The sequence below is a fragment of the Schistocerca piceifrons genome, chromosome 10 (assembly GCF_021461385.2).
Source record: "Schistocerca piceifrons isolate TAMUIC-IGC-003096 chromosome 10, iqSchPice1.1, whole genome shotgun sequence".
NCBI classification, from domain to species: domain Eukaryota; kingdom Metazoa; phylum Arthropoda; class Insecta; order Orthoptera; family Acrididae; genus Schistocerca; species Schistocerca piceifrons.
Window position 1 is genome coordinate 49,824,931 of NC_060147.1, and position 18,863 is coordinate 49,843,793.

General features: G+C 41.3%; 1 protein-coding gene across 1 annotated transcript in view; it reads right to left on the bottom strand.

Annotated features, from left to right (window-relative positions):
• Window positions 1-3,493: 3,493 nt before the first annotated feature.
• Window positions 3,494-18,863, bottom strand: part of LOC124718954 (Y+L amino acid transporter 2) — a 78,509-nt gene continuing 63,139 nt past the window's right edge. Inside the window, exons 9-12 of the mRNA XM_047244621.1 lie at window positions 13,767-13,863; window positions 13,530-13,679; window positions 9,705-9,882; window positions 3,494-3,737 (exon numbers count right to left, since the gene is read on the bottom strand). Coding sequence (XP_047100577.1) covers window positions 3,676-3,737; window positions 9,705-9,882; window positions 13,530-13,679; window positions 13,767-13,863 — 487 coding nt within the window. The 3' untranslated portion in view covers window positions 3,494-3,675. The remainder of the gene's footprint in view (window positions 3,738-9,704; window positions 9,883-13,529; window positions 13,680-13,766; window positions 13,864-18,863) is intronic.

Consider the following 18,863-nt stretch of genomic DNA (forward strand, 5'->3'; position numbering starts at 1 on the left):
TGATAAGTCAGCGGTAATGGAACACACTTTGTAGTGTGAAGAAAATGAAATCAAATTTCGTGAGACTAGCATTCTGAGTTAGGTGACACATTAACATGTGAGCTTGTATTGATGGGCAGTATAAATTTATGGAGAGAAATGGAGTTAAATAAAATAAAATATGGACACAGACTTTGCAGAAAGAGAGGAGTTCTAACAATTTATTACTTGTTGGGTTCAAATTAATGATATGAATATAATAGAGGGAAACATTCCACGTGGGAAAAATATATCTAAAAATAAAGATGCTGTTACTTACCAAACGAAAGTGTTGGTATGTTGATAGGAGACAATAAAAAACACACAAACACACACACAAATTTCAAGCTTTCGCAACCCAAGGTTGCTTCGTCAGGAAAGAGGGTTGCGAAAGCTTGAAATTTGTGTGTGTGTTCGCGTGTTTTTTATTGTCTCCTATCAACATACCAATGCTTTCGTTTGGTAACAGCATCTTTATTTTTTGATATAATTTATTACTTGTAATTGATAATGGTGTTGTCTACTGGAGACAATCGTACATGTTACTTCATGAACTGTGATGTGGTCTATACAGGTCATTACATTTCTATAAATTCAGGGCCCTCTGAGCTTTCTACATAGTTGTCAGTTTCATCTCTTAATATGTCTTCTGCAGATGGGGACTAAAAATTAGTGAATAGTTTTATGCATCAACTCTGGTCTATCAGCTCGAAAATTTTAAAAGAAGAACTGTATAGTGTTGACACTTATTTTTCTACGTCCTCCATTGGTAAGGAAGAAAGAAGACTAAATGTGCCATATCAGATGAATGAAACTGTACACAAGTATACCAAATGCAAAAGTATGCATGAATGCAGGTCTCTATTTCATCGACTAGAGGTGCCCGAATACAAACTTTACTACATTCGAAATTGATTGCGAACATTTTTACATCAATAACACAGCTGAGGTAAAAGTCGTCTAGACATTTCACACCATATTCTGACTATTTGCCGATGGTCTATGCCGTTGTGGTAAATGATCCCATGTCAATTATTTATATGAAACAAATGACAAGCAATACATAGTTATTCCAAAAGATGAACATAAATTAATTTTTATTTCATTCAATATAAATTGTACACAAATAAGCTACACACCATTAGAAGAAAAGGCTGTACAGCTTCAATCATCACTCCTAGAGTACTGATACTTGTGGAAAAGACCAATAGGGTGCTGACGGCAATAGAGTTGCAAAATGGCTATTGTGGAGCTCAATGTTTTCTGCATTCTTGAATTAGGGATAAATGAGTCAGCAAATTCAGTGAAGGGGACAATTTTTCTTTGATTCAACATTGGACCACCAACCACAAAAAGCACATTTTTAAAATATTTTTTATCAACTTTGACAAACTAGGTGTCTCTGCAAAGAATGAAGCTGGGGCCAACTGGATGACATGGGATGAACTGAAGAAATTAAAGTATGACCACCTTATCAGTTAACTTATATATTTTGCATCCTACATACATATGAGTACTACATTACAAGGAATATCTCCCTATTACTGGGTGCAACTTCTGTACAAAATATAAGTAGGTTTCCACACCGAAGGCTTTCACCATACGATTTTAAAATTTCACTTATTGTTTGAAGTTTTCCACTAAGGATGGAAGCCTATTAAAAAAGGAATTTGCAGAGTAGCATGTATCTTTCTGTACGATGTTCCGGACAGTGTTCTCCGAGAGAGAGAGAAAGTAGTTCTTTTGAATGAATCCGTACTATTGACCACAAATTCCACAAGGGCACACATGAACAGGGGGGGGGGGGGGGGGGGGGCAAATTTAGAAGTCACTCAAACACTGACCCAAACAAAGTTTGCAAACAGGCTCTGTATTTTGTCCTGGTATTTCTGCTTTCAGCTAAGAATATCCATTCTGAAAACACATTGTTACCCAAGAGTGGGGTAGCAAAGGAAATAAAACTGAAAATTAGGAATATAGACAAGTGCACAAAAATGGAAACACGAAAACCTACTATCAAAGTAAAGAAGATTAAAACTGTGCGCTAGACCAAGAATCAATCTCAGAGCTAAGTCTTTTGTTGGCAATGCTCTTACTGGCTGAACATCCAAGCCCTAAACTCTGAAACTGACTGAAGCTTTCAGCTCTATCATAAGTTGTTTGAGGATAAGTTAGTGATTAGAATCGTTGTCCCTGAAATTCATGAATCCAAGTTTCAGAGCCAGTTTGGCACATGCAAATCTGTAAGTCAGTTTCACAACGATGCCCACTTTGTAACGAAAATCATGATTCCATACCTGATATTGTCATTTCACGATATAAATGTCCACAGCTGCAGCTCATTATTTATTTTGTCATAACATTATTTTAGATGTGAGCTGACCTTTCATTTGATGGTTAATACATGGAAACTTATGAACACATGTAATTCTGTCATTCACTTCCATATTTTGTGATCTCTTTACAATTTTCAAGCCTGGATGATAAGCTCACAACTGGTTATGATGGAATAAATAAGTCAACTGCAGCTGAGAAAAGCATTATTACTTGAACAGTTTCAAAATAGCCTGCATCCTGCTGCAGAGCAAGCTCTGTCTGGAAAGATGACAAGATGTTGCATTTCAGAGTCAGAGACAGTGGATATTATTTTATGGCAAAAATAGCACCAATCCATTTCTACCTAAGATTGCAAGTGCAGCACTCTGAAGAAAGACTGTCAGCCATTAAAACTTAGTTTGCCAATTCTTTGATAACCTTGTTATAGTACAATGTTACTTTTAAAAGTGTAACTTAATTTCTGAATTGTCAACCTAAGGAGGAAGGTAGTATGTCATAACTTTTTGTACACTGAGCATTTTTTAAAAATAGTAACACACCACACATACTTAATACCTTGTTGCTTACATTGGCTCAAGGTATTATTTTTCCCGGACCAACAGCAGAGGTCTGCAGACACAAAAATAATATTAAGATAAGTTCACCATACAACTGAAAACACACAAGACTAAGAATACATCAAACAAACTACATTAAAATGAAAATATAATTTACAGTTTTGCATGAAAAATACTGTCCACTCGTCACTAAAATGGGCTTAATACTAAATGATGCTATGTGTCACACCCATACAAGCATTATCGTAAACAATAAAACAATATAATGTAAATGAATATCAGATCATCCAAAACAGAGGCAAAATTAACACTTAAACTTGTAAAATATGCTCCTGCTACGAAGTCAAAATGTTCTGTAATGAGAAGTGCCTTTCTTTGAGGAGAACTGCTAAAATTTTTAAGAGAATCAGATAAAATATGATTCTTATTTTTTTTGGTAAAACGAAGTTGTGATGCCGCACTCAATAGTTAAGGATCAAACACGCAATACCCTCGCACAGCAAAGACAAATACATAAAACCTAAATTTGAAATATTACAATGACTAAATTAAATTAGGTAACACACTGCAATATAGCACTTCTTAACTGCCATCTGATACATTGTCTGACAAACACTACCTATCACCTGGCTGCTACAAACCTCGACATGTCAATCTCCGGCACAAACCAAGCAATATAAAAAAAAAAAAGTACTTGCCAAGCTCAGTTTTTAAACTACTTATAATTTAACACTACATTTCCTTGGTTTTCTGCAGCATGAACTTAGTCTTCTTTCTCTTCTTTGGCAGACAGGAATAATTTCTGGACACTGCAGGTCAGTTTGTCTGCAAAAATTCAGTGGAAGTGTAATATTAATGCACGTTCAAACGTTCTAAACATAAAAGCAATAGTTATGATGAACACTTACACCTAAGAGACAAGAAGCATTTAAGATAAGTGTCCAAAGTTTAACACCTAGCAAGAAATGAGAGCATTTTTCCTCAACAGAGTTACAGTCAATCAGGGTAACTTTGTACCACTTACCACTTTTGTTTCAAATGGCTGCTGCTGCTCCACCTACTTGCATTATTTTGTAATAAAAGTAACTGTTTTATTACCTCTGTGATGTCTAGTTAGCATTTCAGTTGCCTTTCCAACTTCCCACAAGCTCCTAGGCTTGGATTAGCCTTTAATTGTGTTGCCTATGAAAGAGTGTCCGACTATAGTGATTCAAGTTGAACAATCCCAGATTGATACAATTACCTTGATATTTCAAAGTAAACTTACAGTACTGAACAAAGAATTTTCTTTTACTCCTTATTAACACATTACTTACTTTTGGCACAATTTAGATTTACCCAGAGCATTAGATGTAGGAAAAAAAAATCTTTGGTTTTTAAGGCTGGTCTAAATTGATCCTGATGCCAAGGTACCATTGTATCGCCATTAAAATTGAAATTTTGCTCTAACAGCGCATAGTTAGTACACATTTTTTCACTTTTCCAAGCACTCAGTAATTATATATGTAAAATGTTACAATGTCTGTTCTAGTGGGTAATTTATTTTATGGCCAATATTTTCAAAAAAATTGTAAAAAGTGCTACGAAGTTACCCTGATTGACTGTACAGAACATGGTAAAAAATGGGTACTTTCTTGTGGAATAAAGAGGCATAGGTTGGGAAAGGGCAGGTCACTCGCATCATAGGACCAGCAGGACGCACCTCCAGTAAGAGCAAGGGGGAGTCATCAGAGAGAGAGAGAGAGAGAGAGAGAGAGAGAGAGAGAGAGAGAGAGAGATATATAGCACTATTCTGAAATTATACATACAAAAACAGCTGAGAAGAGGAATAAATAATGCAGTTAACAAACATGACAATTGGGAAACTTGAGGGGGGGAGTGAGTGTAGGGCGATTCCAATATTTCAATAAAAACCTTGAAAGAGCTATAATATTCCTGAACTTGTATTACTGATTTGTCATGCATTATCTTTGTGCTATGACAAATGACTACAGGTGGCAGCGTAAGGAGCATCAATGCAATGATGGCCGTCCCACTGTCGACTGGTGCCACATTGGAACTGTCACTTGTTATATGTTTTTCAAGTAGTGAAGCTGTTAATCAATGGAAATGCACTGCAGGATGAAAATACAGAATGGTGTTTCATGTATGGCCCTGCACAGCAAGTGTGAGTAATGCGGAAATTCTTAGAGAGACACGACTTCTGTGTACGATGCTTTGCATCTTTGCCAAGCACACCACATAGAGGCTAACAAGAATAAGGTCGCAGTGATAGAGCTTGTGAAGGAAAACAGACTTATTAATGTAAACAGTGTAGTCACTCTTATGGATATTGGTGTTTGTTTGACACACAAAATTGTACACAGGGTATAGAAATTTGATAAAGTTTCTGCATAATGCCTGAGAAGAACTTTACTATCATTTCCGGGTTGAAGGTAATGGATATATAGTCATAACTGTCGCATGAGATGAACCCTGAGTGCACTATTGGGCAGCAAACACCACCACAGCTCTCTGCCAAGGGGGGGGAAAAAAATTTCCATACTCTGACATCGGCAGGAAAAGTTGCGCTCAGTGGCTTTTGGCATGCAAAATGGGTAAGTCTGGAGCATTACACTGAAAGGAGATTACCAGTGAACAGTAATTCACCCTCAGCTCTGAAAATCACCTTCACCCTGCAATTGGGAGCAAACGACGAGGACTTCTGCAGGTGTTTTGTTGCAACATGACAATGCTCAGCCCTATACTGCCTGTTCAACCATAACAGCAGTACAGGATATAAACTCTAAAAAAAAAAACCAGTAATGTTACTCATCACAACTAGCGCCAAGTGACTTTCTAGGATTTGGACGGCTCACAGAAGTGCTGGGAGTCAAGTGTTTCGGAAGTGACACAGAGGAAAAAAAAAAAAAAAAAAAATCACACTGCACAAATGGCTGCAATCAAACACTATAGAATTTAGCTCAAAAGATAGCCATGCACTTCCGTAGTAGTGGAATGCATACATTACCCGTCAAAGGGATTATACTGAAAATGATGTATCTGCAATTTTTCTTTGTCTGAAACACACCGAAGAGTAAAAAAAAACTGCTACCCCTGCCTAACAGCGTGTAGGGCCCCGTGAGAGCACGCAAAACTGTCACAACATGATGTGACACGGACTTGATTAATATGAAGATGGTATCTGTTCTTTCGGAGATGTCCGAAACAACAGATACCATCGGTGACCCTGCAGCACTTTAGAATGAAATGATAATTAAATCAAGACCCTACACTGCCGGCAGGCGTTGGTATACATCAACGGGGACAGTTGAAAATGTGTGGCCCGACCGGGGGTCGAACCCGGGTTCTCCTGTTTACATGGCAGACGCTCCAGCCATCTGAGCCACCATGGGCACAGAGGATAACGTGACTGCAGGGGTTTATCCCTTGCACACTCCCCGTGAGACCCGCATACCCAATTTAATGTCCACACACTACATTCGTAGTGCCCCTGCCCATTACACACATTACTCTTACAGAGTCCCGTAAGAGTTCGGGCAATACGTGTGCATCCGCACAGGAGGAGGTCAATGGCTGATTAGCCTTAACTATATGAAGATGGTATCTGTTCTTTTGGTCAGTGTAGCTAGTGAGTGCAGTGCCTTGTGGTATCCATCAGGTTGCTTTGATTCTTTGTAAAAACATTGAATATTTACATTCTGTGATCAGTGTAAAACCAAGAGTAGCTAAATAGGGTGTTTATTTGCATACATAGCTTAATAACGCATGTTGTAAGAAGCAATCTGATGTGGATACCACAAGGCAGTGCACTCACCAGTACTGCATCTAGCTACACTTGGTCCACAGTATAATGTCCTCTTAACACCTCCATCTGATGATGAGCCTGCAGTTGCCTGAAAAAATGTTCACGGTTGAATAAATCGTAAAAAAGTGACCGGTTGCATATTTATTACCAGTTAAACACCAATTTAAATCACAGTCATAGTTCGTCATCCACAATGGATATACTGGAAGCTATTTTCATTCCTACACTGTCACATTCGAACACGTTTTCCTGTTGGCAAATTTCAAATTATAACTTGAGCCTTCACAGGGCAATATTTCACGTGCTTGTAGCACGACGACATAGATGGATGAGTTAGAAATAAGGTTGTTTCTTGTGTGCTGAAAATTCTTTCCTCCAGGATTTTTGCGAAGCAAAAAATTAGCAAATACGGTGAGGTAACTGTGCAGGGTAGAATAAGAATCTAATGGTTTTGATGGTTAAGATTAATACCCTTGCAAAAAGCTATTTCGATTCTTGGTTTCTGAAGATTCCTACGTGCCCTGTGACAGGGAATTCAGCATAACTGAAGAGGGAAAAAAACAGTGTAAGAGTATGGTTCCAGAAGAATTAACTAAAATGATTCACAATGCGATAGTCTTCAATCCCTATAAAGTAATTACAGTAAAACCTGACAACTTTTTTGATTTTTCTGCTGAAGTCTATGTGTGTTTGAGTGTGACTAATCTTGAAATAAGCACCCTCAGCTGGATTTGAGTCTCAAGAGAGATTTTCCCAGTCGTTCAGTCAACTCGAAATGTGGAAAGAATATAATATACTCAAAAGTGGTTCTCAATGAGGCAAAAAGAATGACTTATAATCCAGAATGAGATTTTCACTCTGCAGCGGAGTGTGCACTGATAAACTTACCTGGCAGATTAAAACTGTGCGCCGGACCGAGACTTGTAATCAATTATGGGCTTTCTGGATGAAAAGTATAATGCATATTACCAGGAAATTTGTGCCTAAGAAAAACGAGTTTCACAACTACGTTTATGTTTCTATTTCGACAATAAATAAACAACTAATTTACAAACCACACTACGATTTATAGTTAAAATTCAGTTTATAATATATTGAGGGGATTTCTTCAATTTGGAAGTACTTTTTTTTAATAAAGTGAGTACTAGAGTCATTTCAAATTTTCTTTCTTCTTTTCCTGAAAAATTTCATTTTTGTTACTTTCTGCCTTCTCCACGTCTATGCTTCACATCTGTATCACCCATTTTGAATTACAGCACTGACAGACAGTCTCTTACAGTAGAAACCATTTAAAAACATGGGGTAGCTCAGGAAGGAATGGAGAGACGTATAGTAGTTTCTAGACTTTAACAGCCAGAAGCCATCTGAATAAAATCATTTGCAACATCAGTGTATATTATTATAAAAAACCAGAACAACACTAAATTTTTTTTGACCTTCTCTGCAGCAGTGAGAGATGCACAAGTGGTCGGTTAGGGGTTAAGGGACTAAAGTACGAAACATCAGTCCCCGATTCGTGAGGTAGCTTATCTGGAATTAGTGATGTCTGCCAGAAACTTGGTTACATTTCAAAAGTAAGTAGGAGCTGTCTAACTGAGACATTAAAAGACTACTGATGGCAGAGCAGAGAAATTATTGAAAGAGAAATAAATATAAATAGGTCTACCAGATACGTAGATCAAAGCAGGAGGGCCTCCCAGGGCTCATCTGCTGCAAAAGGGGCAGTCGACCCCCACCGACCCGATAGAGGGCAGACACAGCTGCAGAGTAAAGAAAGCCTTCTGAGCAGGACAATTGTAACAGTAAAACTGAGAAGGCCAAAAACGTTACGGACATCAGACAGATTGCTAATAATGAAATGTGGTGAGAGAAGTAGCCTGACGAGTAGGTGGGTGGGGCCCGGTGAGCATCCTCTGGCACTCCACATGCGACAGGACCGACCTGGCGCGCAGGTTTAAAGTTGAGATCGCATTAATATTTCGTTATTTACAAATAACCGATTTCGAGACACTTTGTTGTCATCTGCAGGTCCTCGAGACTGTGTTATAAAGTGTATTCATTCTGAGTTGGACCACATGTCAAGCTCTGAGGTCTACCTCAAAATGAACACATTTTGTAACAAAAAATTTTGAAGACCTGAAGATAACAGGAGTCTGTCAAAACTGGTCATTTGTAAATAAAGAAATATTTACGCAATTTTGTCTTCGGAAAGTTTTTACTGAGGAAGATAGGCGGAGATCTCGGCAGAGTGCCTTGAGTCACATTCCAACTGGTAATCTTATCTGAGGGCAGGTGTCAGGTGGTCAATGCCCCTCATTTGTAAAAAAAGACAAAGACAATTAGGAAATTTTTGGATAGTAACTGCATAAGTGAACAGGCGTTTGCACCAACAAAACAAGAGGAAAGGTGACAAGCTATGCACTTATAATCACTTGGGATGTTGGAAAAACTAACAAATGGATTAGGTGACTGGCCCAGAATTATGACCGGAGTGGAAAGGAAATGGAGGTGGATGGGATGCCAGGTTAACGGATGCTTCGAAGACCGAGGAAGTTACTTGTTGCATTTCAAGAAATAAACCATGGAGATGACAACCCATTTAGTTTAATTCGAGTGCTGATCTCAGTTTTCCTCAAATTATAATATTTACACAACTTCTAGAATTTCCTCTCTCAAATCACTTTCTTGACCACACATCTGTTTTTTTTCTTTTTTCTTTTTTTCTTTACTCATTAACTTCCATCTTTGCACCACTCAGCACTGGAACAGTTAACAAATTTCTTCTGAAATTTGGCACTTCAGGCAGGCATTTCATCACCATTTTACCACACACATTATCCTCTGCAACAGATTTGGCGGGAAACATAAAACTATCCGCTTCTCACTAGTCGACAGTCGTGGGCACCTCTGAGCACATTTAAGAGTAACTCTTTCCACATTACACGTGACGTGGGTACAAAAGACTGGTAGATATTCCGACTTACCGAGGCCACTGAGGAACCAGGCTGGCTTGTCCTGCCACACCACCCCCACGTAGTACACCGGCACACCCGTCACGGTTATCAACACGCCCATACCCACCTCGTACGGGCGCTCGTAGAACGGCACGAAGACGAGGAAAGCGCATATCAGCACAAAAGTTATGGGAATCCATAACGCCACCTGCAACACAGAGCCACATTACAATGCAAATACATCTTGTGACATACGAGAAACATTTTCATTTTTGATGACGACAGAAACAGAAGTAATGAAATAAAATTTGTGCCAAGGCCTGGACTTAAACCCAGGTCTCGTGTTTGCTACACAGATGTGCTAACCCCTACACTACAGTGGCTCCCACATCTGTATGGACTACCTCAGTCCAGTGCCCTCTAACACAAACTTCATTTCACACCTTCAGACCATTTTCACCTTCTTCAGCTGTCAGTATTGCCGAGGCTCTCCGATATTGGCGATAACGCTGAGACTCTTATACCTCCAGGAAAATGTAATTCCATGAGATAAATACACTGAAGAGCCAAAGAAACCGGTACACCTGCACCTGCCTAATATTGTATAGGGCCCTCGTGAGGACGCAGAAGTGCCGCAACACGACGTGGCGTTGACTCGACTAATGTCTGAAGTAGTGCTGGAGGGCACGGACACCATGAATCCTGCAGGGCTGTTCATAAATCTGTAAGAGTATAACGGGGTGGAGATCTCCTCTAAACAGCACATTGCTAGGCATCCCAGATATGCTCAATGTTCATGTCTTGGGAGGTTGGTGGCCAGCAGAAGTGTTTAAGCCAAGAACAGTGTTCTTGGAGCCACTATGTAGCAATTCTGGACGTGTGGGGTATCGCATCATCCTGCTGGAATTGCCCAAGTCTGTAAGAATGCACATTGCACACAAATGGATACAGGTGTTCAGACAGGATGCTTACATATACATCACCTATCAAAGTCATATCTTGTCATACCAGGATGCTCATACCACTCCAACTGCACATGCCCCACACTGTTACAGAGCCTCCACCAGCTTTAACAGTCCCCTGCTGACATGGAGAGTTCACACATTTGTGAGGTTGTCTCCATACCCGTACACATCCATCCGCTCAATACAATTTGAAATGCGACTCGTCTGAGCAGGCATCATGTTTACAGTCGTCAAAGGTCCAATGTCTCTGTTGACAAGCCCAGTCGAGGTGTAGAGCTCTGTGTCGTGCACTCATCAAGGGTACATGGTAGGCCTTGAGCTCCAAAAGCCCATATCAATGATGTTTCATCGAACGGTTGACACGCTGACACTTTTTGATGGTCCAGCATTGAAATCTGCAGCAATTTGCAAAAGGGTTGCATTCCTGTCACGTCGCACGATTCTCTTCGGTTGTCGTCGGCCCCATTCTTGCAGAGTCTTTTTTCGGCTGCAGTGATGTCGGAGATTTGAAGTTTTACTGGATTCCTGATATTCACGGTACACTTGTGAAATGGTCATACGGGAAAATCCCCACTTCATCATTACCTCGGAGATGCTGTGTCCCATCACTCGTGTACCGACTATGACACCAGGTTCAAACTCACTCATATCTTGGAAACTAGCCATTGTAGCAGCAGTAACCGATCTAAGAACTGTGCCAGACACTTGTTGTCTTAAATAGGTGTTGCCAACTGCATTGCCATCTTCTTTCTGTTTACATATATCTGTATTTGAATACACATGCCTAGACCAGTTTCTTTGTTGCTTCGGTGTAGATCACCCATGCCTGAGAATTCTAAGTGTGGAGAGCAAGATGGCGTCACAAGCAGTCTCTGATAAAATAATGTTGTTAAGGGGGGGGGGGGGGAGGTGACTTTTGTTTCTTATCAGCTGAAATATACTAGCCATAACCAGTAGTTTCACCACAGTTTTTAAAACACTGATAATTTATATGGAATAATATTCACATAATTAACATACTTTGAAATATTAGTTTTTTAAAATTTGTCATTTATAATAATCAATAAAATTACATAACAAAATTAATTATACACTCCTGGAAATTGAAATAAGAACACCGTGAATTCATTGTCCCAGGAAGGGGAAACTTTATTGACACATTCCTGGGGTCAGATACATCACATGATCACACTGACAGAACCACAGGCACATAGACACAGGCAACAGAGCATGCACAATGTCGGCACTAGTACAGTGTATATCCACCTTTCGCAGCAATGCAGGATGCTATTCTCCCATGGAGACGATCGTAGAGATGCTGGATGTAGTCCTGTGGAACGGCTTGCCATGCCATTTCCACCTGGCGCCTCAGTTGGACCAGCGTTCGTGCTGGACGTGCAGACCGCGTGAGACGACGCTTCATCCAGTCCCAAACATGCTCAATGGGGGACAGATCCGGAGATCCTGCTGGCCAGAGTAGTTGACTTACACCTTCTAGAGCACGTTGGGTGGCACGGGATACATGCGGACGTGCATTGTCCTGTTGGAACAGCAAGTTCCCTTGCCGGTCTAGGAATGGTAGAACGATGGGTTCGAAAAAAAATGGTTCAAATGGCTCTGAGCACTATGGGACTCAACTGCTGAGGTCATTAGTCCCCTAGAACTTAGAACTAGTTAAACCTAACTAACCTAAGGACATCACACACATCCATGCCCGAGGCAGGATTCGAACCTGCGACCGTAGCGGTCTCGCGGTTCCAGACTGCAGCGCCAGAACCGCGCGGCCACTTCGGCCGGCACGATGGGTTCGATGACGGTTTGGATGTACCGTGCACTATTCAGTGTCCCCTCGACGATCACCAGTGGTGTACGGCCAGTGTAGGAGATCGCTCCCCACACCATGATGCCGGGTGTTGGCCCTGTGTGCCTCGGTCGTATGCAGTCCTGATTGTGGCGCTCACCTGCACGGCGCCAAACACGCATACGACCATCATTGGCACCAAGGCAGAAGCGACTCTCATCGCTGAAGACGACACGTCTCCATTCGTCCCTCCATTCACGCCTGTCGCGACACCACTGGAGGCGGGCTGCACGATGTTGGGGCGTGAGCGGAAGACGGCCTAACGGTGTGCGGGACCGTAGCCCAGCTTCATGGAGACGGTTGCGAATGGTCCTCGCTGATACCCCAGGAGCAACAGTGTCCCTAATTTGCTGGGAAATGGCGGTGCGGTCCCCTACGGCACTGCGTAGGATCCTACGGTCTTGGCGTGCATCCGTGCATCGCTGCGGTCCGGTCCCAGTTCGACGGGCACGTGCACCTTCCGCCGACCACTGGCGACAACATCGATGTACTGTGGAGACCTCACGCCCCACGTGTTGAGCAATTCGGCGGTACGTCCACCCGGCCTCCCGCATGCCCACTATACGCCCTCGCTCAAAGTCCGTCAACTGCACATACGGTTCACGTCCACGCTGTCGCGGCATGCTACCAGTGTTAAAGACTGCGATGGAGCTCCGTATGCCACGGCAAACTGGCTGACACTGACGGCGGCGGTGCACAAATGCTGCGCAGCTAGCGCCATTCGACGGCCAACACCGCGGTTCCTGGTGTGTCCGCTGTGCCGTGCGTGTGATCATTGCTTGTACAGCCCTCTCGCAGTGTCCGGAGCAAGTATGGTGGGTCTGACACACCGGTGTCAATGTGTTCTTTTTTCCATTTCCAGGAGTGTATAATTACATAACAAATAAAATTACACAACAATCAAGAACACAGAATTCCCCGACATTTTCCTTATTTTCCTAGGTAAAATGTAAGTCCCTGAGAAGTCCAGGTTTTACAGCTATTCGAGAAGAATCGCCACCCTAGAACTAAAACATTCAGTTAACACACCTTAATTGGTCTGTCCATTTCAGGCCTCTTCCAGCGCAACCACAGTATTCCAGCAACCGATAACATGATGAAGAACGACTCGACAAAGCTCGAGTACGTTATAAGTACATGAACGTCACTTGTGCACAGCATGATGAGTGAAAGTAGATTCTGTTGGAACAAAACGACAAAATTAAAAGTAAACTGAAACTCTTTCGAGGGTACGTGTGCAGCAGGAGTGGGTCATTTACTACATACCAGGAAGACTAGAGAAGGAGTCGGGGTGAGGCGCTTGATATTGATGTGAGACAGCATGGCTGGGAAGTGGCCGTACCGGGCACCGACAAAGCACATCCTGTTGAAAAATGAGAGCCACTTCATCAATAACAGTGTGCAAGAAACACTGACGACAAGCATTCATTTCACAATAAAAATTGTCACTTTGTGATACATAATGAACATTTCACTATACCCTGATTGGAAGGCTGAGAAATATCTGCATTTTATATGGTGAACTTTCAAATGTCTAGTTTCTCACACGTTAAAATATCCACATAATTGATAAAAATCTTAGAAACGCACTTTACAACATTTTTGGAATAACACCGGCAGCAGTATCACCTCATTAACATCTTCCCCTGATGTAAAAATAGTGTCTTTTGAACTGCAGGGCCAAATCCAACTAAATTTGAGTGACCTGGAAGTGTACAAAGACTAAAAATTCAAATTCCTTCCGAACAGAATAAAAGGAAAAAGGAGACAACACAGCCATTCAAACTTGAAAGTAAAACACATGCAACCCCATTATGATTAAATATATTAGGCTCTATGAATATAGACCTAATGTGTAGAAAAAATCATTCACGATGCTACTGGAGCGAGAGCACAATCTTCACAGTATGTGAGAGTGAATATTTCCTAAAAGTAAATGGCACGAGTGAAGATAAATGATATACGATATTTTCCCCAGTTATAAGATGAGGTTTTTTCCAAATTCATCATTAAAAAATACAGGGTCATCTTACACTTGCAGATTAAATTATTACTTCTGAGATCAACAGTTTTACATTGTGCAATAGATTAATACAGGGGTTGTTTTACACTTCAGACGGAAGGGTTGACAGGGAAAGAAGAAGAGTGAAGGGGAAGGACTGGAGAGGTCTAGGAAAAGGGGTACATTTTGGGAAAGTAACCCAGAACCATAGGTAAGGGGAGACTTACCATACCGGATGAGAAGAAAAGACCTGAGAGCTTAAAGGCGGAAGACAGGGGACAGGGTAATATGCAACACAGAGATTACTACTAAAACATCGTGCACGAGTTAGTAAGACTGAGTTAGCTAAGTGCATTGTACTTAACAGAAGTGGGAGAGGGCAGTGAAAAATAGACGGAAAAGACAATGGAAGATGTAGAAAACTAAAACGGAGTGAAGCAAAGAGTAGTTACAGTGAGGAAAAGCTGAGATGATGTAAGTTAAGACCAGGTGGGTGGCAAGAACCACGGACATGTTGTTGTGCTAGTTACCACCTGCGGAGTTCTGAGAAACTGGTGTGGCTCTGAGCACTATGGGACTTAACTGCTGAGGCCATCAGTCCCCTAGAACTTTTAGAACTACTTAAACCTAACTAACCTAAGGACATCACACACATCCATACCCAAGGCAGGATTAGAACCTGCGACCATAGCAGTCGCGCGGTTCCAGACTGTAGCGCCTAGAACCACTCGGCCACCCCGACCGGCGAAACTTGTGTCTGGGGGAAGAACCCAGATGGTGCTTGAGGTGAAACAGGTGCACACTCTGCAGCTGGATATTGTGTATTGCCAGTATACACCCTCTGCCTATTACCATTCATCCTGATTCATAATTTGGTGGTAGTCAGGCCGAATAGTGTTCACATAACAGCTGATATATGACGTGCCGTTTCGCAGGTGGCTCTTCCTTTGATAGTACATGTTTTGCAAGTTATAGGGCTATTACATGTTGGGGTAGGAGGGCGCGTACAGCAAGTCTTGCAGAGGTAGGAGCCTTAGGGTAGGGAGATGGGTGCAGAAGGAGCATTGGGTCTGACAACAATATTGCGGAGATTGGGAGGGTGACGGAAAGCTATTCTAAGTGTGGGGGGCGAATTTCAGACAGAATGGATCTCATTTCAGGGCATGATTTTACGACATCATGGCCCTGTCGAAGTAGCTTATTAAGACATTCCAGAACAGGATAATACTGAGTCACAAATAGCGTGCTCCGAAGCACTGCTGATACCTCCACAAAACAGCTTTGGAGCTGAAACTTTTCCATTTCAATGAAAAATCAATCCAAGTCAATTGGCAGACAGCTACTAATTTTGCTCTGGTATCTGAAATTATTAGAAATTTCATGCAAAACAGTATCTGTTCTTACTGCCCAGGAGAAAATACGATTGCAGACAAGCAACTATTACTGGGCATAACAAAAAGCAGGTTCACTCAATTCAGACCCAACAAATACAGTCCCAAATTCTGGATTCTGCCTACTAGTGACAAAGTGGGGATGAAGTGGGGTGTGCTTCAGAGAGAGAGAGAGAGAGAGAGAGGACATAAATTACACCACTGATAAGCAGAGTGCCAGCTTCAGTCCCGAGATAGTGAGGTGTAAACGAAAATGTTTAAGACAAAAATAAATAGTGCAAATAAGAGCTAGAGGAAAAAAGAGCTTTAGAGGGGGTCAGAAACATGTCCGAAAGAACAGATACCATCGGTGACCAAGCAGCTCGTTAGAATTAAATTGCAATGAAATGAACACCCTTAGTAAATATATAGTTACGGCTCACCGGCCACTTGACCATCATCTTCGTCTGTGCGAATGCACAAACAGTGCCCGAACTCTTACGGGAATCGGCAACGTGCCGCGAGTAATGAGTATAATGGGCGGAGGCACTACGAATGTAGTGCGGGACAATACGTTGAGAATGTGGGTTTTGTGGAAGGTGTACCAGAGATAAATCCCTGCAGTCGCGCTATCCTCTGTGTCCTCGGGGGCTCAGATGGATAGAGCGTCTGCCACGTAAGCAGGAGATCCCAGGTTCGAGTCCCAGGCGGGGCACACATTTTCATCTGTCCCCGTTGACGTATGTCAACGCCTGTAAGCAGCTAAGGGTGTTCATTTCATTGTAATTCACTTAGTGTATTTCGTTGTTCATCTTGTGGACCCATTTCCATTTCCAGTTGAGGAGGAAATGTGACGACAGAAAATTTCTTCACATCTTTTCTACTTGCTAAGAAATTCAAAGGGTCGAAAAATTCATTATATTGTACAGTGAACAAGATCTGATGAGTTGAGAAATGTCACATGCTGAAACACAATCCACCACTGTCTCGCACCAGATAACAGACTACACCATGAATGTATACTAGGAAAGAAGAATAAATATGTCATTATTCTGTGTACACTGCACGCTACAGTAGCAATAAAGAAGGAAAGAAGAAACATGAAACCACAACATTCTACAGTGCGACAAAGTAATGGGGGGATTGGTTGATCGAATTACGTGTAAATATACAGTACCCCACACGTCGCATGCACGAGATGATCAATGCATGGCTTCATATATTTGTTTCCTTTATTTATGCTTTTCTGTTACTTTGTTGTTTCTGACCCCCTCTAAATCTCTTTTTTCCTCTAGCTCTTATTTGCACTATTTATTTTTGTCTTAAACATTTTCGTTTACACCTCACTATCTCGGGACTGAAGCTGGCACACTGCTTATCAGTGGTGTAATTTATGTCCTCTCTCTCTCTCTCTCTCTCTCTCTCTCTCTCTCTCTCTCTCTCTCTCTGAAGCACACCCCACTTCATCCCCACATCCCCATTTCCACAATAGGTAGGTCTGCATGCCCTGCCCTTCCCTTTCTTCACCAATCTATTCCACAGTCTTCCCTGCAGAAGAAACTAGTTCTAGAAGTTAGGATAATACACATAATTTTATATGTATATCAGCACTACTGAATCAACCTAATGGTGATTACTGGCCAGGAATTCGTGTGTGTGTGTGTGTGTGTGTGTGTGTGTGTGTGTGTGTGTGTGTGTGTAACAGAACACATTTTTCAATATTTGCAATCAGCAGAGCACCACACATACAAGGCAATTTGCATGTAGCAGGTTGTATCTATTACGATTCTTATTGCACACATGATGAAAACTGTATCATATATTCAAATTTAGTCATCCTTTATCACACAATACTTCATAAATTTCAAACCTACTGAAATGCAATCTTCTCAAAATGTATCTAGGTAGTTTTGTAGCTCCAGTATCACCGATTACAGCAAAGTTTGTGTTTCACTCAAAATGTTAAATGAAGGTCAGACTTACGAAAATCCCCTCTATTGCACTCACAATTCACCCTATATTTGGGACAGTGTAAGAAGATCCTTGGCAGCTCAGGGTTGTTGTCAGCTTTCAACTGCAGAGCACTAACAGCTGCAGGCGAAAACAGTAGCTGTCTAAAGAGGCATTGCCACAGAGACATTTACAAAATTACATTACTGTATCGGTCAAGTTTGGCCGGCGAAAACTGCTGCGCCCAGCACACTGCAGCTGCCACGCATCAACTTGTGCCGACTCAACTACAGCCTTTGAGCAAGTAACATTGTTTCCTTAGAGTCAGTCCTAAATTTCAGTTTAACACAAAGTTTTATTTGTTATAAATAGTTATGTAGACCTGGAATAGTATCAATTCATCAATATTCGCACATCCTGCAAAAATGGTTACTATTTAAGGTGCAAGCACATTGGTGAAGTTAGAGAGGAGGTATTTTAAATATATTGGAAGTGATATTAAACTAAAACTGATGTACTAGAAGAATTGCTGGAAGATTGTTGGCAATAAAATTTAGATTTCTAAAAGAATTAGTTCAGAGGAACTAGAGGAAATTTAACCTCCTGTATGTGAATTTTTAGTCCCATATGACAAAACAACAATCAATATTTTTTAGAGTTATTTATTATGAATGTAATTTTCATTTTATTATGGAATATATTTTAAATGTGGTTAAATAAAACAAAAAGTGATACTGCTCTTCACAAAAAATGAAACAATAAATGCACCACTAAACTATCAGATGCACTCACAGGCCAGAAATGAACAATTTACACCCAAACCTCCATATCAGATGGTCAGACTGGGAGCAAGCACCGTATATCGACATAGTATCGACAAAACCCCAAAAACGTCGTTTGAGCTACATGTTGACATTCCCGAGAAAGTGTGTAAACAGTAAGTAATAACAAACACCTGACACACAGAGCACAGGAAAAGCATAACTGTGAGCATCTGTCATCCAAAGCTTCCATGAGAAACACAATACACATTAGTCTGTT